Here is a 22,078-nt window from a genome sequence, read left to right as displayed (position 1 = left end):
ATGTCTGTATGTCTGTCCGTCAACATCAAAAACTCCAAAACCGCTGCACATTTCATCTTGATATTTGGTGTGTACATGGATGATGGGCTGTAGATGAGATTTTGTTCAAATGAAGTTGTCATTGCCAAAAATATGCAAATTAGTGCCAAAAAAGGCGTTTTTGGTAAAAAATCTCCTTCTTCATAACCGCTGGTCAGACAGCTTTGATATTTGGTAAACAGGTCCCTAGGGATAACCCAACTTGGATTTGTTCAAATTGTGATGAAATATGCAAATCTGTATTTTTAAGGAATTTTTTTGTCATTTTTGGTCAAAAATTTATTTCATCAAAACCGCTTGTCTGACAGCTTTGATATTTGGTATACAGGTCCCTAGGGATAGCCCAACTTGGATTTGTTCAAATTGTGATGAAATAAGCAAATCTGTATTTTTAAGGAATTTTTTTGTCATTTTTGGTCAAAAATTTATTTCATCAAAACCGCTCGTCTGACAGCTTTGATATTTGGTATACAGGTCCCTAGGGATAGCCCAACTTGGATTTGTTCAAATTGTGATGAAATAAGCAAATCTGTATTTTTAAGGAATTTTTTTGTCATTTTTGGTCAAAAATTTATTTCATCAAAACCGCTCGTCTGACAGCTTTGATATTTGGTATACAGGTTCCAACAGATAAACTAAATATGATATACAGAATATATGATGAAATCTGCAATTTTGTATTTTTGGTGCAATTTTTGCCATTTTTGGTCAAAAATGTGTTTCTCAAAAACTACTTGTCTGATGCCTTTGATATTTGGTATACAGGTTCCTGGGGGTTCTCTTAGTGTGATATAGTGAAATTTGATGAAATCTTCAATTTTTGTATTTTTGGGTCAGTTTTTGCCGTTTTTGGTCAAAATATTTGTTTCTCAAAAGTTACTCATGTGATAGCTTTGATATTTGGTATACATTTTTATACATAATTATGATGAAATCATCAATTTTGTATTTTTGCAGCTAATTTTGCCATTTTAGGTCAGGCCCATCCTGAAATGAGCTATCAAAGATCTCAACCTTCTTCATCAATACATATGTCACAAAACGTTGCTCTCTTCATAACACAGCAGAGCTCTGTCGACCATTGGGTCGTTTGTTAGCTCCCATAGCCATATGTATATATGTTTACAAGTTTACATTTTATTGAAAATCTCAATAGCCACTGAGCAGATTAGATGAAAAATTAGCATGTAAGTACTTTGGGCTGACCTGAAATGATTGTGCACATCTTGGGTCAGTATCTTGGACTTGCTATTTTTCATGAATTTTTTTGTAATTTTCTCCCATTTTTGGTCAAAAAATCTTCTTCTCTGAAACCACAAGTCTGATTGATTTGAAACTTGGTATGGAAGTGCATAGGAGTGACCTTTCTCAAATCTGGGCAAATCGTGGTGAAATTTGCACATTTGCATTTTTTGGCTATTTTTTTCATTTTTGATCAAAAATTTTTTTTAACTCTGAAACCACACATCCCATTGAGTTGAAACTTAGTGTAGAGGTTTTTACGGGTGACGTCAGTAGATTTGATCAAATTCTGGTGAAATTTGTATAATTTTATTTTATTGGGGGAATTGTTTCTATTTGTGATAAAAAAATCTTTTAGCTTGATTTTAGCTTGTTTTGATAACTATATGGGAGCGACCAGTGACATTGTCACTATTTTTTAGTTTTTTGATATCGTTAAAAAAACATGCAAATTATAGCCCAAAAAAGCGTTTTTGGTAAAAAATCTTCTTCTTCATAACCGCTGGTCAGACAGCTTTGTTATTTGATATACAGGTCCCTAGGGATAACCCAACTTAGATTAGTTCAAATTGTGATAAAATATGCAAATCTGTATTTTTAAGGAATTTTTAGCTCCCATAGCCATATGTATATATGGCAATGGAAGGTATTCTTATAGGCTAGGGAAATGTCTGTATGTATGTATGTCTGTATGTCTGTGTGTCTGTATGTCTGTATGTCTGTATGTCTGTCCGTCAACATCAAAAACTCCAAAACCGCTGTACATTTCATCTTGATATTTGGTGTGTACATGGATGATGGGCTGTAGATGAGATTTTGTTCAAATGAAGTTGTCATTGCCAAAAATATGCAAATTAAGTGAAAAAATGTAAAAACAGTCAAAATTGAAAAAACTCAATAACCACTGAGCAGATTACATGAAAAATTAGCATGTAAGTACTTTTGGCTGACATGAAATGATTGTGCACATCTTGGGTCAGTATCTTGGACTTTCTATTTTTCATGAATTTTTTTGTAATTTTCTCCCATTTTTGGTCAAAAAATCTCCTGCTCTGAAACCACAAGTCCGATTGATTTGAAACTTGGTATGGAAGTGCATAGGAGTGACCTTTCCCAAATGTGGGCAAATCGTGGTGAAATTTGCATATTTTTAGTTTACACGGCCATAGACTCCCATGTATAAGGCAGATCTCCATAGACTCCCATGTATAAGGCCACGAAAAATAAAAATTTCGTTTCTAATCGTATTCATATTGCAAAAAGGATGCAGTGACACAATTTTTAGTCCCCACGGATGAAGTCCAGTGAGCTTATAGATTGGGTCATGTCCATCTGTTCGTCCATCCATGAGTCCATGCGTTCACGCAGATATCTCAGATATTTTGACAAAATGTCATGTGACCTTGATGACCTTTGATCTCAAATATACATATTTGTCCATAACTCAGTAACCACAAGTGCTACAGCCTTCATGTATGGTATGATAGGACACCTTATGACGCCACATATTGTACCTCATCAATTATGCGCATATCTAATTTTGAGCGAGCTAATAGAGCTTGAGGTCTGATTTTTGGTATATAGGGATAACTTCGCAATACAATTTTTTTGTCAAAATGTCACGTTACCTCGGTGACCTTTGACCTCAAATATACATATATGTCCATAACTCAGTAACCACAAGTGCTACAGCCTTCATGTATGGTATGATGGGACACCTTATGACGCCACATATTGTACCTCAAATTATGCGCATATCTAATTTTGAGCGAGCCAATAGGGCTAGAGGTCCGATATTGGTATATAGGGATAACTTAGCAAAACAATTTTATTGACAAAATGTCACGTGACCTCGGTGACCTTTGACCTCAAATATACATATTTGTCCATAACTCAGTAACCACAAGTGCTACAGCCTTCATGTATGGTATGCTGGGACAGCTTATGACGCCACATATTGTACCTCATTAATTATGCACATATCTAATTTTGAGCGAGGCAATAGAGCTAGAGGTCTGATTTTTGGTATATAAGGATAACTTAGCAAAACAATTGTTTTGACAAAATGTCAGGTGACCTTGGTGACCTTTGACCTCAAATATACATATTTGTCCATAACTCGGTAACCACAAGTGCTACACCCTTCATGTTTGGTATGATTGGACACCTTATGACGCCACATACTGTACCTCAATAATTATGCGCATATCTCATTCTGAGCGAGCCAATAGAGCTGGATGTCTGATATTTGGTATATAGGGATAACTGTAGGAGAGAAATTTTTTGACCAAATGTCATGTGACCTCGATGACCTTTTACCTAAAATATATGTTTATGTCAATAAATAAGTAACCACAAGTGCTATGTCCTTTGTATTTAGTAGGATGGGAGACCTTATGACAACAGACGCTTTACCACATTAATTATGTACACATCTAATTCTGGGCAAGCGAATAGAGCTAGAGATCTGATTTTTTGGCATATAGGGATTAATTAGCAATATAATTTTTTTTTCAAAATGTTATGTGACCTCGATGACCTTTGACATTGATTATACATATATATGCATATTTCAGTAACCACAAGTTCTATACGCTCCAATTTTGATAGGATATTAGACCTTAAGATGTCACATCTTGTACCTCATTTATAATGCGCATATGTATTTCTTGGCTGGCCAATACTGCTAGAGGTCTGATCTTTTTTCCCGATTTAGAACCATAACTTAGACATGCCTCATGTGTTTCAAATTGGGAACAACGACATAGACCTATGTGCCCATAGATCTCAACATATACACTCCAGTGATACTTCTTAATGACCACATTTTCCTGCCCCATCAAGACTAATACTCCTATTACAAGTGGGGACTATGTCATTGTTAATGACTTGTTGAGTTAATGGTTGTATCACAGTATTTGATATATCTAATTCTGTATTTTTTCCATTTTATATTCTGAATAATTACATTAAACATATTTCACTGTCTCCAGTACATTTCATTTAAGTATTTTCACTTCATGCACTTTATCCCTTTCACACATGTTCAAATATCTGACCAGAGAACAAACACTAAATAGTCCAGGATGGGAGCTACAGTGTCATTGACGCTATTTTTTTGTCATTTTTGGTCAAAAATTTATTTCATTAAAACCGCTCGTCTGACAGCTTTGATATTTGGTATACAGGTTCCTGCAGATAAACTTAATATTATATATTGAATATATGACGAAATCTGCAATTTTGTATTTTTGGTGTAATTTTTGCCATTTTTGGTCAAAAAATGTGTTTCTCAAAAACTACTTGTCTGATGCCTTTGATATTTGGTATACAGATTCTTAAGGGTTGTTTTGGTGTAATATATTGAAATTTGATGAAATCTTCAATTTTTGTAATTTTAGGTCAGTTTTTGCCATTTTTGGTCAAAATATTTGTTTCTCAAAAGGTACTCATCTGATAGCTTTGATATTTGGTATACAGGTTCCTAGGCTTTATCTTAATGTAATATATTGAAATGATGATGAAATCATCAATTTTGTATTTTTGCAGCTAATTTTGCCATTTTTGGTCAGGCCATCCTTTAATGAGCTATCAGAGATATCCACCTTCTTCATCAATACATGTGTCACAAAAAGTTATTAGTGCCCACGGACACCGTCCGGGGGACTTATATGTTTGGTCATGTCCGTCCGTCCGTGTGTGCGTGCGTGCGTCCGTCCGTTCACGCAGATATCTCAGATACGCCTGGAGCAATTTCATTCAAACTTGGTACATAGATTACTTCATATGTCATACATATGCACGTTGACTTGTTTTTTGATACGATCCAATATGGCCGCCAGGCGGCCATTTTATTACGATTTTTTTATGTACAGAGCCATAACTCAGGCATATCTCAACTGATTTTATTCAAAGCTGGTACAAGGACATTGACCTATGTCATACATATCAGGGGTTTCACTAAGTTATGAAGTAGGGGGTCAAATTAACAAAGTAAGCGGCTTGCAGCTGCCACGACCGTGAGGCGGGCGTCCGGGGGGGGGGGGGGGGGGGGGGTAGGGTAGTGTCCTGAAGAGGGTTTCCCCCTCCCGGCCGAAGGCGGGAAACCCTTGAAAATAGGCTAAAAATTTACTTTTTACAGCTCAAAGTCACTCGAAATTCTAGTATTTTTAGGAGTATTGTCAGCCGTGTTTAAAGACAATTTGTGTTCATATATCATAAAAGGAATTTTCCTGGTAGATTAAATATGATAATTCATAGTGAAATGATAAAATGTGGTAATGTTGACTATATTTTGAACAAAGAAAAGTAAAGTCTAGAAATAATTTGACAATATTGCTCAGCAAAGTAAGAACCTTGATGTATGATATTAAAATCGGTATGTTCAGATCCTCTATGCTTTTAGGAGATAAACTATAATAATTCATTATTAATAATCATATAAATTTGGTATTGTAGACGATATTATTCAGTGTTTTATCGAGCCAGGGGGATGGAGGATTCCCCTCTGTTGACATGAATAGACCGAAAAGCAGTGCGTATAATACCTTCGATTGGTTATATAGACGTACACATTGACGCCTATGGCAGTGCTCCATGCAATGGGCAGTGCAAGGCACGTCGGCCTACTAAAATTCGAACTAATACATTTTTAGTTCTTTAAGTTTTTTCGTGTGAAAACGATTAGGCCAGTGCCGACAGTTAAACAGTTAAACAGTTTAAATGCACGTAATTATCCTTCTCTTGTTCCTTAGTGCGCTTTAAAAACCCACGATCGTACAGCGAAACTTGACGTTTCGATCATTTCTTCCCTTGCTTTATATCGGTCAGTTTGAATTGAGCTTACGAGGGCCGACAGATGTGTAGTACGCATATTTTCATTGGCGGATACAAAGATCACCAAATAGGAGTCAGCAATGGCAGTAGCAGATAGAATCGGTAGTTGCAATTCCGACATGCTATACGACAATCGTAGTCGCTCGTCTACTGAACTTGTATGCAACCGGTTGAATAGTTTGATTACGCAGCTTGTGATACTTGTTTGAACCATTTTAGCGATGAAAGAGTCCCAATTTTCCAAAAAAGTAGCGGGCGAAATCGTGAGAGTAACCGGTCAATTTCGCCGGCTGCCGGCTCTTAATGAAACCCCTGCATATGCACGTTGATTTGTTTTGTGATACCATCCAATATGGCTGCCAGGCAGCCATTTTATTACGATTTTTAGCTACTATAGACTATAGTCTATAGAAGCTATTGGGATGGGTATCCGTCCGGCGTCCGTCGTCAGTCTGTATGAATGTATGTATGTATGTATGTATGTCCGTTTGTGAGGCGTCCGTCCACTCAAATATCTTGAGAACCGCAGTACTTACTGATTTGATATTTGTTGTGTAGATGAAAAAAATGATTTTGAGAAACTATTTTTTTAGCTCCCATAGCCATATGTATATATGGCAATGGAAGCTATTCTTATAGGCTAGGGAAGTGTCTGTATGTATGTCTGTATGTCTGTATGTCTGTATGTCATGATCGTATCTGATCTGATGTCTGTCCGTCAACATCAAAAACTCCAAACCGTGTATATTTGGTTTGTGTACATTGATGATGGGCTGTAGATTAGATTTTGTTCAAATGAAGTTGTCATTGCCAAAAATATGCAAATTAAGTGAAAAAATGTAAAAACAGTCAAAATTGAAAAACTCAATAACCACTGAGTAGATTACATATAAAATTAGCATGTAAGTACTTTCGGCTGACCTTAAATGATTGTGCCCATCTTGGGTCAGTATCTTGGATTTGCTATTTTTCATGAATTTTTTTGTAATTTTCTGCCATTTTTGGTCAAAAAATCTTCTTCTCTAGAACCACAAGTCCGATTAATTTGAAACTTGGTATGGAAGTGCATAGGAGTGACCTTTCCAAAATTTGGGCAGATCGTGGTGAAATTTGCATATTTTTAATTTACACATCCATAGACTCCCACGTATAAGGCAGATCTCCATAGACTCCCATGTATAAGGCCACGAAAAATAAAAATTTAGTTTCTCATCGTATTCATATTGCAAAAAGGATGCAGTGACACAATTTTTAGTCCCCACGGATGAAGTCCAGTGGGCTTATAGATTGGGTCGTGTATGTCTGTTCGTCCATCCGTTCATGCAGATATCACGGATATTTTGACAAAATGTCATGTGACCTCGATGACCTTTGACCTAAAATATACATATTTGACCATAACTCAGTAACCACAAGTGCTACCACCCTTCATATATGGTATGATGGGACACCTTATGATGCCACATATTGTACCTCATTAATTATGTGGATATCTAATTTTGAGCGAGCCAATAGAGCTAGAGGTCTGATTTTTGGTATATAGGGATAATTTAGCAATACAATTTTTTTTGACAAAATGTCACATGACCTCGGTGACCTTTGGCCTCAAAATATACATATTTGTCCATAACTCAGTAACCACAAGTGCTACACCCTTCATGTATGGTATGATGGGACACCTTATGATGCCACATATTATACCTCATTAATTATGCACATATCCAATTTTGAGCGAGCCAATAGAGCGAGAGGTCTAATTTTTGGTATATAGGGATAACTTAGCAATACAATTTTTTTGACAAAATGTCACGTGACCTCGGTGACCTTTGACCTCAAATATACATATTTGTCCATAACTCAGTAACCACAAGTGCTACACACTTCATGTATGGTATGATGGGACACCTTATGACGCCACATATTGTACCTCACTAATGATGCACATATCTAATTTTGAGCTAGCCAATAGAGCTAGAGGTCTGATTTTTGGTATATAGGGATAACTTAGCAACACAATTATTTTGACAAAATGTCACATGACCTCGGTGACCTTTGACCTCAAATATACATATTTGTCCATAACACAGTAACCACAAGTGCTACACCCTTCATGTATGGTATCATGGGACACCTTATGACGCAACATATTGTACCTCATTAATTATGCACATATCTAATTTTGAGCTAGCCAATAGAGCTAGAGGTCTGATTTTTGGTATATAGAGATAACTTAGCAACACAATTTTTTTGACAAAATGTCACATGACCTATGGTATGATGGGACACCTTATGACACCACATACTGTACCTCATTAATTATGCACATATCTAATTCTGAGCAAGCCAATAGAGCTGGATGTCTGATTTTTGGTATATTGGGATACCTATAGGAGAGAAATTTTTTGACCAATTGTCATGTGACCTCGATGACCTTTTACCTAAAATATATGTTTATGTCAATAAATAAGTAACCACAAGTGCTATGTCCTTTGTATGTAGTAGGATGGGAGACCTTATGACAACATACGCTTTACCTCATTAATTATGCACACATCTAATTCTGGGCAAGCGAATAGAGCTAGAGGTCTGATTTTTTGGCATATAGGGATTAATTAGCTATATAATTTTTTTTTCAAAATGTCATGTGACCTCGATGACCTTTGACCTTGATTATACATATATATGCATAACTCAGTAACCACAAGTTCTATACCCTCAAATTTTGATAGGATATTAGACCTTAAGATGTCACATCTTGTACCTCATTATGCGCATATGTATTTCTTGGCTGGCCAATACTGCTAGAGGTCTGATCTTTTTTCCCGATTTAGAACCATAACTTAGACATGCCTCATGTGTTTCAAATTGGGAACAACGACATAGACCTATGTGCCCATAGATCTCAACATATACACTCCAGTGATACTTCTTAATGACCACATTTCCCTGCCCCATCAAGACTAATACTCCTATTACAAGTGGTGACTATGTCATTGTCAATGACTTGTTGATTACATTAAGTATTTTCACTTCATGCACTTTATCCCTTTCACACATGTTCAAATATCTGACCAGAGAAGAAACACTAAATAGTCCAGGACTGGAGCTACAGTGTCATTGACAGTATTTTTTAATTTTTTGATATTGTTGAAAATAGGCAAATTAATGCCAAAAAAAGCGTTTTTGGTAAAAAATCTTCTTCTTCATAACCGCTGGTCAGACAGCTTTGTTTTTTGGTATACAGGTCCCTAGGGACAACCCAACTTAGATTTGTTCAAATTGTGATGAAATATGCAAATCTGTATTTTTAAGGAATTTTTTTTGTCATTTTTGATCAAAATTTGACTTACATTGTTTGTAATTCTTGTACTGTATAAACCCTATCAATTCACCCAGAAAAAAATAATAAATATGATTTTAAAGAATTGAATTAATTAGGAAATCATCAAAGCCAAAATAATTTTTTTGTAAAATTATCAGAAAGTTCAACGTTTTTTGACAGTTCATAGCGAAATGCTTACCATCTTGGAGGATTAAAACATGCAAAGGCAACTTTCCTGAATCCCAACTTTGACATATTCTGAACCGTCAGTTATTGTGCCCTGTATGTTATCTAAAAGAAATTGCTCAAAATAGTTTGTCATGATAGGGTGGTCAAATAAATAGAGATAGAGAAAGTTCTAATTTCCATTTATGGTTGACTTGGTAAGGATAAAATAAGATTACTTTTTGAGGAAAAAAAATAGAGTGGTCAATTAAAAGAGTGGTCAAAGTGATAGGGTTTTTATGGTAAAGCTGGGCTGTAAGATTCCTCATGTGCTATTTATAGCAATTATGCAATCTGTGTAAACAGTGCAATGAAAGTGTTACATGATGCTTTTGATGACCTTGAACTTCTTAAGTTTCAAACATTTGTCTCTTCAGTGTGCTTTCTCTGAGTACGTACAGTCTCAACTTACTCAACAGAACTTACTTACAATGTTAATTTGAAAGTTAAAATGTGCTTCGTTAATAGGATGAAAATACTGATAAAAATATAACCAGCTTAAGATTCTTTATAACCTGACAGATATGCTGTTTTTTTTATGATGGAAATCTTGATTTAAGCAAGTCTTGTTTACTTTAATTAGAATGTAATTAACTCTCGTTTATTAGCTACTATAGACTAATATAGTCTATAGAAGCTATTGGGATGGGTATCTGTCCAGCGTGCACTGTCAGTATGTATGTATGTATGTATGTATGTATGTATGTATGTCCGTTTGTGAGGCGTCCGTCCACTCAAATATCTTGAGAACTGCAGTACTTACTGATTTGATATTTGTTGTGTGGATAAAATATATGATTTTGAGAAACTCTTTTTATTAATTTTTGATATTGTTGAAAATATGCAAATAAGCACCAAAAAAGGCGTTTTTGGTAAAAAATCTTCTTCTTCATAACCTCTGGTCAGACAGCTTTGTTATTTGGTATACAGGTCCCTAAGGATAACCCAACTTAGATTTGTTTAAATTGTGATGAAATATGCAAATCTGTATTTTTACGGAATTTTTTTTTCCATTTTTGGTCAGGCCATCCTGAAATGAGCTATCAAAGATATCCACCTTCTTCATCAATACATGTGTCACAAAAGGTTATTCTCTACATAACACAGCAGAGCTGTGAGGCACCGTGGCCCACTGGTTAGGGTAACGTACTCACTGTCAGAGGGTGGTGAGTTCGAGACCCGGTCAAGACCCAGTAGGTCCAGAGTAACAGACTCACTGTCAGAGGATGGTGAGTTCGAGACTCCAGCACGGTGTTGTGCCCTTGAGCAAGGCACTTTACTCCTCAGTGCTCCATTGGGGGAGTTAGTGAAACACTGTGAAACTACCCAAACCGCGCACGGACCGGAGTATACAAACTGGGGATGTTGAAACTTTTTCACGCAAGCTCATTTGAGCTCTGGGCAAAGTCCAACGCGCCGCCATCACTTCAGTCTGTTAGTTGCATTTGCATGGTCAGGAACTCTGCCGTCGATCATCGGTTGACGTACGACAAAGCAACGAATTATTTTGTTCAAAGGCTAGATATTTAAATGACTGAATATTTCGATAGTCTGACCGATCTAAGGGTTATTTTGATATGTTAAAAGTGACAGAACCGGCGTGATTAACGATGGTGCACGCTGTTTGGAATACGTTGTAGCTGCTAATAGTGCTATGCTGGCCGGCGTGAACTCAAATTACCCTTCATGCTTGCATCCTGACGCGACGTACGTGGTCAAATCCCGGGGTCAAATGTTTCGTACGATGCTTGTAGCGTTTGTGCTGGAAAATTTGAATTGCTGAAAATAAAGAAGACTTATTTATAAAAACGACTAGTTGTTAGAATAGTAGGCTACATAAATAATCCAGAACATGTCGAAATTCTTGGTCCTTCGGGAAAACCGTCGGTCTGGGATCGCAGGACTGATGTGACTTTCAAAGGCGTCAACACGGCACCCGGTCACGAGCTTTCGCCACGCGTGGCGAATGCGTAGCAATTTTTTTTCACCACATTGGACATTTGTTCACAATTTGCGACTGTGGCGAACGTTAGCGCAAACCCTTCCTATGTCATACATATGCACGTTGATTTGTTTTGTGATACCATCCAATATGGCCGCCAGGCGGCCATTTTGTTATGATTTTTTCATGTACAGAGCCATAACTCAGACATGTTTCAACTGATTTTATTCAAAGTTGGTACAAGGACATTGACCAATGTCATAGACATGCACGTCAATTTGGTTTGTGATACGATCCAATATGGCCGCCAGGCGGCCATTTTGTTACGATTTTTTCATGTACAGAGTCATAACTCAGGCATATCTCAACCAATTTTATTCAAAGTTGGTACCAGGACATCGACCTATGTAATATATATGCACATTGATTTGTTTTGTGAAACGAACCAATATGGTCGCTTTGTGGCCATTTTGTTACGTTTTTTTCATCTACAGAACCATAACTCAGACCTGTATCAAGCAAATTTATTCAAAGTTGGTACAAGGAGATTGACTTATGTCATACATATGCACGTCAATTTGTTTTGTGATACGAACCAATATGGCTGCCGTGTGGCCATTTTGTTATGATTTTTTCATGTACAGAGCCATAACTCAGGCATATCTCAACCGATTTTATTCAAAGTATGTACAAGGACATTAACCTATGTCATACATATGTAAGTCAATTTGTTTCATGATATGATCCAATATGGCTGCATGGCAGCCATTTTGTTACAATTTTTTCATGTCCTTAGCCAAAACTAGGGCACGTCTAAACCGATTTTATTCACCGATTTTATTCAAACTTAGTAAAAGGACATCACAGACCAAATTCATGAAGACGACTCTATCCTCTCTGAGGACTTGTAATCAAAGTACCCATTAACAAGTGGGGACTGTGTCATCTACGATGACTTGTTCTCTACATAACACAGCAGAGCTCTGTCAACTGTTGGGTCGCTTGTTTTTCAAAACCGCTGGTCAGACAGCTTTAATATTTAGTTTACTTGTCCGTAGGATGACCTGAGTGAGATAATTTCATACAGTCAGGAAATACTTAATTTTGTATCCATGTCTATAGTAGCTTCAGGGACTTTGGCCCTATGTTTACCAGATCCCTTGTACATTTTTTTAACCCACTCCCACCTTTTCTTTTTATCAAACCTTCTCTGTCTATTTTTTGTTGTTGACATTTGCTTATGTATTTAGGATCTGCTTGTCCCATCGCTATAGAAGTTGATATGCATGTTCCTAAAGATGACCTCCAGTACCTAAGTTGGAGACCTTATTTGCATTTGTCATTCTTGTTTTTCCTGGTTTAAATATTTCTCGAATGGACCAATTCAAACTGAATGTGAGCACACTGTCCTGGCCGTATTTTTTCACTTATGGAGCAATAATTCAGACGTGTTTCAACCGATTATATTCAAAGTTGGTACAAGGACATTGACCTAGGTCATACATATGCACGTCAATGTGTTTCATGATGTGATCCAATATTGCTGCATGGTGGCCATTTTGTTATAATTTTTTCATGTCCTAGCCATAACTCAGGCACGTCTCAACCAATTTATTCAAAGTTGGTACAAGGAGATTGACCTATGTCATGCATATGCACATCAATTTGTTTTACGATAAGATTGAATATGGCTGCATGGTGACCATTTTGTTACGGAACCATAACTCAGACATGTATCAAGCGAATTTATTCAAAGTTGGTACAAAGACCTTGACTTACGATTTACGTCGATTCATATGTTTAGATGTTTCATGATATGATCTAATATGGCCATATGGTTGCCACTTTGTTATGGTTTTTTTCATGTTGAGAGCCTTAATTCTGGCAAGTCTCAACTGATTTTATTCAAAGTTGGTACATGGACATTGACTAATGTCATACATATGCATGTTGATTTTTACCTTCTCGTGTCTATTTATAGACGGAGAAGGTATTAGAGTTGAAAACCAGTATGCTGGTGTCAACTTCTACTTCCGTCTCTCAAGATCCGTTGACGTCATGCCATTGTGATATGCTGTTGTCAACTTCTACTTCGGTCTGTCAAGATCCGTTGACGTCATGCCATTGTGATGGGTCATATCATAAACTGATGTGGGTGTTCATTTAGACAGTAAGATCAAATACGGCTGCATTGCGGCGATTTTGTTAGAATTTTTCATGTACAGAGCCATAACTCAGACATATATATTTCCACCAGTATAATTCAAAGTTGGTACAAGGACATTGACCTATTTCATACATATGCACATCAATTTGTTTCACGGCATGTAGCAGTATCATGTCAATTACTGAAGTTTCGTAATTAGGCTGATATGTCAAGAAGTACTGCATCAAATTTCGGTACAGATGTTAAGCTCATATTGTTTTAACAGTGAAAATGACTTTTATCAGTGTCATTTTAATTAATTTGTCATTACATATGTAATGAACTTTCCTAATTAGAGTGATATATCCACAAATACTGCGTCAAATTTGATGAAACTTGATACAGATGTTGATCTCATAGTGTTGTAAATAGTCCGTCAAAGTTTATGAAATATGGTACTGTTGATAATCTGTTAGTGTTAGGATAGTATGCAAAAATGTTTGGCAACACTCTGTCGATTAATTCCCAATTGACTCATTTAATGACCTTTTGTAATTAGGATAGCGGCCTACCTTGGTTGTGTTTTCACCACCATGGAACTCATTCTTGGCCACTGAGCGCCATCTGTATCAAAGTAGTTTTATCACAGACCTAATTAATGAAGGGGACTCTATCGTCTCTGAGGACTTTAATCAAAGTACCCATTAATAAGTGGGGACTGTGTCATCAACGATGACTTGTTTAGTTGTGATTTGTTGGCTTTTTGAACTAAACTAGGGAGGGATCTTATACACGGGTGTATAGCATTTTTGAAAATCCCCCCAAAAGTGGAGGGTCTTATACCCAAGTGGGGTATATAAAAACAAATACACAGAGGAGACATGAAAATATGCATGTTGTATGAAAGTTCAAGTTTTGCATAAATAAAATACTTTTAATAACTGTATCTTAACTCCATTGGTTTATTTTCAAATCAGTGGATTGCTGTGTGAACAGAACCTGTTGGTGTTTTACCACAAAAGGAATGCCGATAGTGGGACAAGATGAAATAGTCATGGTAATGGAATATTCTACTGAAGAGAAAACTGTTCCCAGGGACATATTTTGCCATTTCAACAACGTATATGAAGAGGCAAGCAAAGGTCAGTGTTACAGATTGCTTAAAAGTTGCAATGAAAGTTTTTAAGTCTATTGTGTTACAATACCAGCTTACTCCATAGTCCTAACTTTGATTGCACCTTCATATAAATAATAGTGACAGCAAAGCACATGTACACTTATCAGATGAATCAAAATGGTTGAGCATATTGTAATCCAGAATGTGTATGTCATTGATTTACACACCATGAAAGATCATTGTCTGTAGAGATTCAACTCATGTGTTCTTCAATTTGTTATGAGTACAAAGAGATGCATCTGAATTGGTTACAAAGAATCACAGAGGCGCATGCAGTTCAGTCTGGTCAGTCTGTCCTGAAGTGAGCTATCAAATATTCCATCTTCTTCATCAACACATGAGTCACAAATAGTTATTCTCTACATAACATAGCAGAGCTCTATTGGCCACTAGGTCGCTTGTCATGTAGAACATACATGAGTTGCCAATTGTCAAATTTATCTCCCTGCAATCCAGACATGGCATTTAGCATTCCTCTCTTACTTAGCAAGCAGGAGTTGTCTGCAAATGCATGTCATGCTCTTCCATTTGATAGTGAGGCAGAACTGAAGAAAATCTTTCCAAGCTGTAAGGCCATGTGCTCTGCAGGCAAAGGTATCATTGGCATCACCGTACTCCTACATGTATTGAATATTAATGTTATAAATATATGTCAGTTTTATTCATTTATTCTGTAATTTTTCAAAATCGTTCAAACTCTTTATCTCTGTATTCATGACAGGAAACACTGTCAGTGATATGGGACACTCAATATTTGCACACAATTTCTTGGGAAGTAGAGAACATGGTGGAATCCTGTACATAAGGCCAACCTTTCAGTGTTTACGTAAGCTACTACTGCCGGAAGCACCTTATCTATTTGGTGTGTTACTTCAGAAGTGGGAGACTCCATGGGCCATGGTATTTCCAATTAGACTCATGTTACGACTTGGTGCTGAATATAGATGTGAGTAAATTACATGCCACAATAGACAAACTTTGACATGATCTTATACAAGATCCATACAATAACAATAACCCTTTTCCTGCCAAGTCCATATTTCACCACCAGGTCAAGATGGTTAACATTAATGAAACACAACATATTCCATATGGTGTATTTTAACATAATACTGTATATTTGAAAGCTGTTGAAAAGATAAATACTGTAAACTTGATTTTTTTGGACAACAGATGCTATAGCAGACCAAGTGTATGAAAATACGTCATGTTTTGGCTCAATACCGCTTTTTACTGACTTGGCTGATGGGGAAGTGATACTGTCTGGCAGGAAAAGGGTTAAAGCTCTTGGTAGCAAGGTAGTTAGGGGTGAGTAAAAGGTCTTGCTTCATCTGTACCTCTGCAGCCATTACTCAACTCATGATTTTTTCACATTCAGAGGACAGTGAGCATTTTGTCTATAAACAACAAAAAGTCAAAAACTGCTGAACAGACTGTTGTTGTTTGTAGGCATGGCTGCTGAGATCTTGGCAATTTAAATATTATTTAGCATGCCCTCTCAAATTTACATGACCACCTAGGTTACCAGAAAAATAAGCTGCTGTTTATTGTTTTCACTCACACTTTCACATTGGTCTAAAGTGATAAAAGTGGAGTCAAAGACAGCAAAGAGAAAATTGCGTAAAAGTGATTAAAGGTTGTGCCTGTAAAAGTGTGTCATGATCATTCTCCTTTTGTCAAAGCTGACATCCAAATTTATCTCCATTTGCATATTCTTTGTCATGTAAATTACTGTTCCCCAAATTGTCTTGGATAACACTTATCTTGTCATAAGGGGTGGACCATTTGATATCCTGGGAGGGGGGGTCTGGAAGATTTTTGGGGGGCATTATTTTTTTTTCACATGTTCCACTGGATGTTTTTTTTCCTTGTGAATCCTGGCAATTTTTTTTTTTTTTGCATTCTTCCTTCAAAGAATTTTTTTTAATGCAGCGATGTTGCAAAATCAATCTGTTTATCATACATCAACGGACTTGTACATAAGGGACTGGTGATTTTCTTTGCCCTGAGGGGGCGGTGAATTAGTTTTTGCTGACGTCAAAAAGTGGCTGACCCCCCCCCCCCCCCCCCCATTCCAACTTTCGAAAACTTTCGAAAACAGGGTGACTCCCCTGCGCACGACAACGGTAAAACAAAAAGTTGAATATAAATTGAATAATTCAGTATATATATAATATATATATATATATATATATATATATATATATATATATATATATATATATATATATATATATATATATATATATATATATATGTATGTATATGTATGTATATATATATATATATATAATTTTTGAGTATGTTTTAAACATTCAATCATTCAATATTTTAATGAAATTTTTGTCATGTCAGTTGTAAGATAGGAACTTCAAAGTGTCAATTCTAAAGTTTGAATACAGTATGTTGAATGAGCTGTGAATGTACACCACTCTTTTTATGCACAACCAGATGTCCAGAACTGTTGTAAGAGAAATGTGATTGTGAAATATTAGTGCATGTTGCTTTCTAATACTGAATTCTCATAGAGGAAACAGAAAAGTATCAGAAAACTTTTCATGCTTTTCATATGAACTGCAGATTTCATAATGATTAGTACACTTTGCAAAACAGACTTTAATTTACAGACATCAAGATATTTCTGACATATATCTCTGATATATTAATTTACTGCGCCCGAAGGACGCGCCGAAAAATATTAAACACCCAGATGTCTCTGATATATATATATATATATATATATATATATATATATATATATATATATATATATATTATATATATATTATATATATATATATATATATATATAAATCTGATATATGAAAGTCATGCAGCTGAAGGGCATACTGAAAAATATTGTTTGATATTTTAAAGAAATGCGACCGAAGGGCATGCCGAAAAATTTTAAACATACATATATCTCAGATATATGTACGTCTGATATATTAAAGTTTTGCACTAGGACGGAGCTCTGAAAAATATGTCTTATTATCATTAAAGTTATGCGCCCTTTGGGCACGCCGAAAAATGAAATTGAATGATGAAATTCATGGCTAGCACGATGCATTTGATGCATTTTAGGCAAGTATGAGCCCGCGTCGAAATTTAAAAACACACTGACGCCCAATTGGGCATTTCAAAATAGGTGACCCCATCACCAAAGTAAAAAATAGCGTCAATGACACTGTAGCTCCCATCCTGGACTATTTAGTGTTTGTTCTCTGGTCAAATATTTGAACATGTGTGAAAGGGATAAAGTGCATGAAGTGAAGATACTTAAATGTAATGTACTGGAGACAGTGAAATATGTTTAATGTATTTATTCAGAATATAAAATGGAAAAAATACAGAATTAGATATATCAAATACTGTGATACAACCCATTAACTCAACAAGTCATTTAACTCAACAAGTCATTTACAATGACATAGTCCCCACTTGTATAGGAGTATTAGTCTTGATGGGGCAGGAAAATGTGGTCATTAAGAAGTATCACTGGAGTGTATATGTTGAGATCTATGGGCACATAGGTCTATGTCGTTGTTCCCAATTTGAAACACATGAGGCATGTCTAAGTTATGGTTCTAAATCTGGAAAGAAGATCAGACCTCTAGCAGTATTGGCCAGCCAAGAAATACATATGCGCATTATAAATGAGGTGCAAGATGTGACATCTTAAGGTCTAATATCCCGGCAAAATTGGAGGGTATAGAACTTGTGGTTACTGAGATATGCATATATATGTATAATCAAGGTCAAAGGTCATCGAGGTCACATGGCATTTTGAAAAAAAAAATTATATTGCTAATTAGTCCCTATATGCCTAAAAATCAGATCTCTAGCTCTATTCGCTTGCCCAGAATTAGATGTGTACATAATTAATGAGGTAAAGCGTGTGTTGTCATAAGGTCTCCCATCCTACTAAATACAAAGGACATAGCACTTGTGGTTACTTATTTATTGACATAAACATATATTTCAGGTAAAAGGACATCGAGGTCACGTGACATTTGGTCAAAAAATTTCTCTCCTAAAGTTATCCCTATATATCAGAAATCAGACATCCAACTCTATTGGCTTGCTCAGAATGAGATGTGTGCATAATTATTGAGGTACAGTATGTGGTGTCATAAGGTGTCCAATCATACCAAATATGAAGGGTGTAGCACTTGTGGTTACTGAGTTATGGACAAATATGTATATTTGAGGTAAAAGGTCACCGAGGTCACGTGACATTTTGAAAAAAAAATTGTATTGCTAAGTTATCCCTATATACCAAAAATCAGACCTCTAGCTCTATTGGCTCGCTCAAAATTAGATATGCGCATAATTAATGAGGTACAATATATGGCGTCATAAGGTGTCCCATCATACCATACATGAAGGCTGTAGCACTTGTGGTTACTGAGTTATGGACAAATATGTATATTTGAGGTCAAAGGTCACCGAGGTCACGTGAACTTTTGTCAAAAAAATTGTATTGCTAAGTTATCCCTATATACCAAAAATCAGACCTCTAGCTCTATTGGCTCGCTCAAAATTAGATATGCACATAATTAATGAGGTACAATATGTGGCGTCATAAGGTGTCCCATCATACCATACATGAAGGCTGTAGCACTTGTGGTTACTGAGTTATGGACAAATATGTATATTTGAGGTCAAAGGTCACCGAGGTCACGTGACATTTTGTCAAAAAAATTGTATTGCTAAGTTATCCATATATACCAAAAATCAGACCTCTAGCTCTATTGGCTCGCTCAAAATTAGATATGTGCATAATAAATGAGGTACAATATGCGGCGTCATAAGGTGTCCCATCATACCATACATGAAGGCTGTAGCACTTGTGGTTACTGAGTTATGGACAAATATGTATATTTGAGGTCAAAGGTCACCGAGGTCACGTGACATTTTGTCAAAAAAATTGTATTGCTAAGTTATCCCTATATACCAAAAATCAGACCTCTAGCTCTATTGGCTCGCTCAAAATTACATATGCGCATAATTAATGAGCTACAATATGTAGCGTCATAAGGTGTCCCATCATACCATACATGAAGGGTGTAGCACTTGTGGTTACTGAGTTATGGACAAATATGTATATTTGAGGTCAAAGGTCACCGAGGTCACGTGACATTTTGTCAAAAAAATTGTTTTGCTAAGTTATCTCTATATACCAAAAATCAGACCTCTAGCTCTATTGGCTCGCTCAAAATTAGATATGTGCATAATTAATGAGGTACAATATGCAGCGTCATAAGCTGTCCCATCATACCATATATGAAGGGTGGTAGCACTTGTGGTTACTGAGTTATGGACAAATATGTATATTTGAGATCAAAGGTCATCAAGGTCACATGACATTTTGTCAAAATATCTGAGATATCTGCGTGAACGGATGGACTCACGGATGGACGAACAGACGGACATGACCCAATCTATAAGCCCACTGGACTTCATCCGTGGGGACTAAAAATTGTGTCACTGCATCCTTTTTGCAATATGAATACGATGAGAAACTAAATTTTTATTTTTCGTGGCCTTATACATGGGAGTCTATGGAGATCTGCCTTATACATGGGAGTCTATGGACGTGTAAACTAAAAATATGCAAATTTCACCACGATTTGCCCAAATTTGGGAAAGGTCACTCCTATGCACTTCCATACCAAGTTTCAAATCAATCGGACTTGTGGTTTCAGAGAAGAAAATTTTTTGACCAAAAATGGGAGAAAATTACAAAAAAATTCATGAAAAATAGCAAGTCCAAGATACTGACCCAAGATGTGCACAATCATTTCATGTCAGCCCAAAGTACTTACATGCTAATTTTTCATGTAATCTGCTCAGTGGTTATTGAGTTTTTTCAATTTTGACTGTTTTTACATTTTTTCACTTAATTTGCATATTTTTGGCAATGACAACTTCATTTGAACAAAATCTCATCTACAGCCCATCATCCATGTACACACCAAATATCAAGATGAAATGTGCAGCGGTTTTGGAGTTTTTGATGTTGACGGACAGACATACAGACATACAGACATACATACATACAGACATTTCCCTAGCCTATAAGAATAGCTTCCATTGCCATATATACATATGGCTATGGGAGCTAAAAACAGGGTGACCCTTGAATCCACCTGCCTCCTAGGCTGAAGAAACTGACCAGTCCCTCATTCCCGCTAATTTTTAGCTCCCATAGCCATATGTATATATGGCAATGGAAGCTATTCTTATAGGCTAGGGAAATGTCTGTATGTATGTATGTCTGTATGTCTGTATGTCTGTGTGTCTGTGTGCTTTACCTCATTAATTATGTACACATCTAATTCTGGGCAAGCGAATAGAGCTAGAGATCTGATTTTTTGGCATATAGGGATTAATTAGCAATATAATTTTTTTTTTCAAAATGTCATGTGACCTCGATGACCTTTGACCTTGATTATACATATATATGCATATTTCAGTAACCACAAGTTCTATACCCTCCAATTTTGATAGGATATTAGACCTTAAGATGTCACATCTTGTACCTCATTTATAATGCGCATATGTTTTTCTTGGCTGGCCAATACTGCTAGAGGTCTGATCTTTTTTCCCGATTTAGAACCATAACTTAGACATGCCTCATGTGTTTCAAATTGGGAACAACAACATAGACCTATGTGCCCATAGATCTCAACATATACACTCCAGTGATACTTCTTAATGACCACATTTTCCTGCCCCATCTAATACTCCTATTACAAGTGGGGACTATGTCATTGTAAATGACTTGTTGAGTTAATGGTTGTATCACAGTATTCGATATATCTAATTCTGTATTTTTGCCATTTTATATTCTGAATAATTACATTAAACATATTTCACTGTCTCCAGTACATTTCATTTAAGTATTTTCACTTCATGCACTTTATCCCTTTCACACATGTTCAAATATCTGACCAGAGAACAAACACTAAATAGTCCAGGATGGGAGCTACAGTGTCATTGACGCTATTTTTAAAAGTATCTTGTGCGAATTATCATAACTAAGCCCTCCCCCAGTATATTTGGTCACACTGAGATGAGTGTTACACTTCAATTCCAATTCGATACAGTTATTTCTGCCATAGTAATAAAAAGATACTGGGCCAT

The 22,078-nt window shown here is 36.2% G+C and overlaps 1 protein-coding gene across 3 annotated transcripts in view; it reads left to right on the top strand.

The window, feature by feature from the left end:
- Positions 1-22,078, top strand: part of LOC139139385 (zinc finger FYVE domain-containing protein 16-like) — a 190,000-nt gene that overhangs the window by 98,174 nt on the left and 69,748 nt on the right. For 2 of the 3 annotated variants that reach the window (XM_070708286.1, XM_070708285.1), the window contains 3 exons: positions 14,730-14,894; positions 15,651-15,875; positions 16,103-16,237. In XM_070708286.1, coding sequence (XP_070564387.1) covers positions 14,730-14,894; positions 15,651-15,875; positions 16,103-16,237 — 525 coding nt within the window. The remainder of the gene's footprint in view (positions 1-14,729; positions 14,895-15,650; positions 15,876-16,102; positions 16,238-22,078) is intronic. The other variant, XM_070708287.1, reaches the window with a different exon arrangement.

Source organism: Ptychodera flava, chromosome 8, assembly GCF_041260155.1.
Source record: "Ptychodera flava strain L36383 chromosome 8, AS_Pfla_20210202, whole genome shotgun sequence".
Classification (NCBI taxonomy): domain Eukaryota; kingdom Metazoa; phylum Hemichordata; class Enteropneusta; family Ptychoderidae; genus Ptychodera; species Ptychodera flava.
This window is presented reverse-complemented; position numbering and strand designations above follow the sequence as displayed.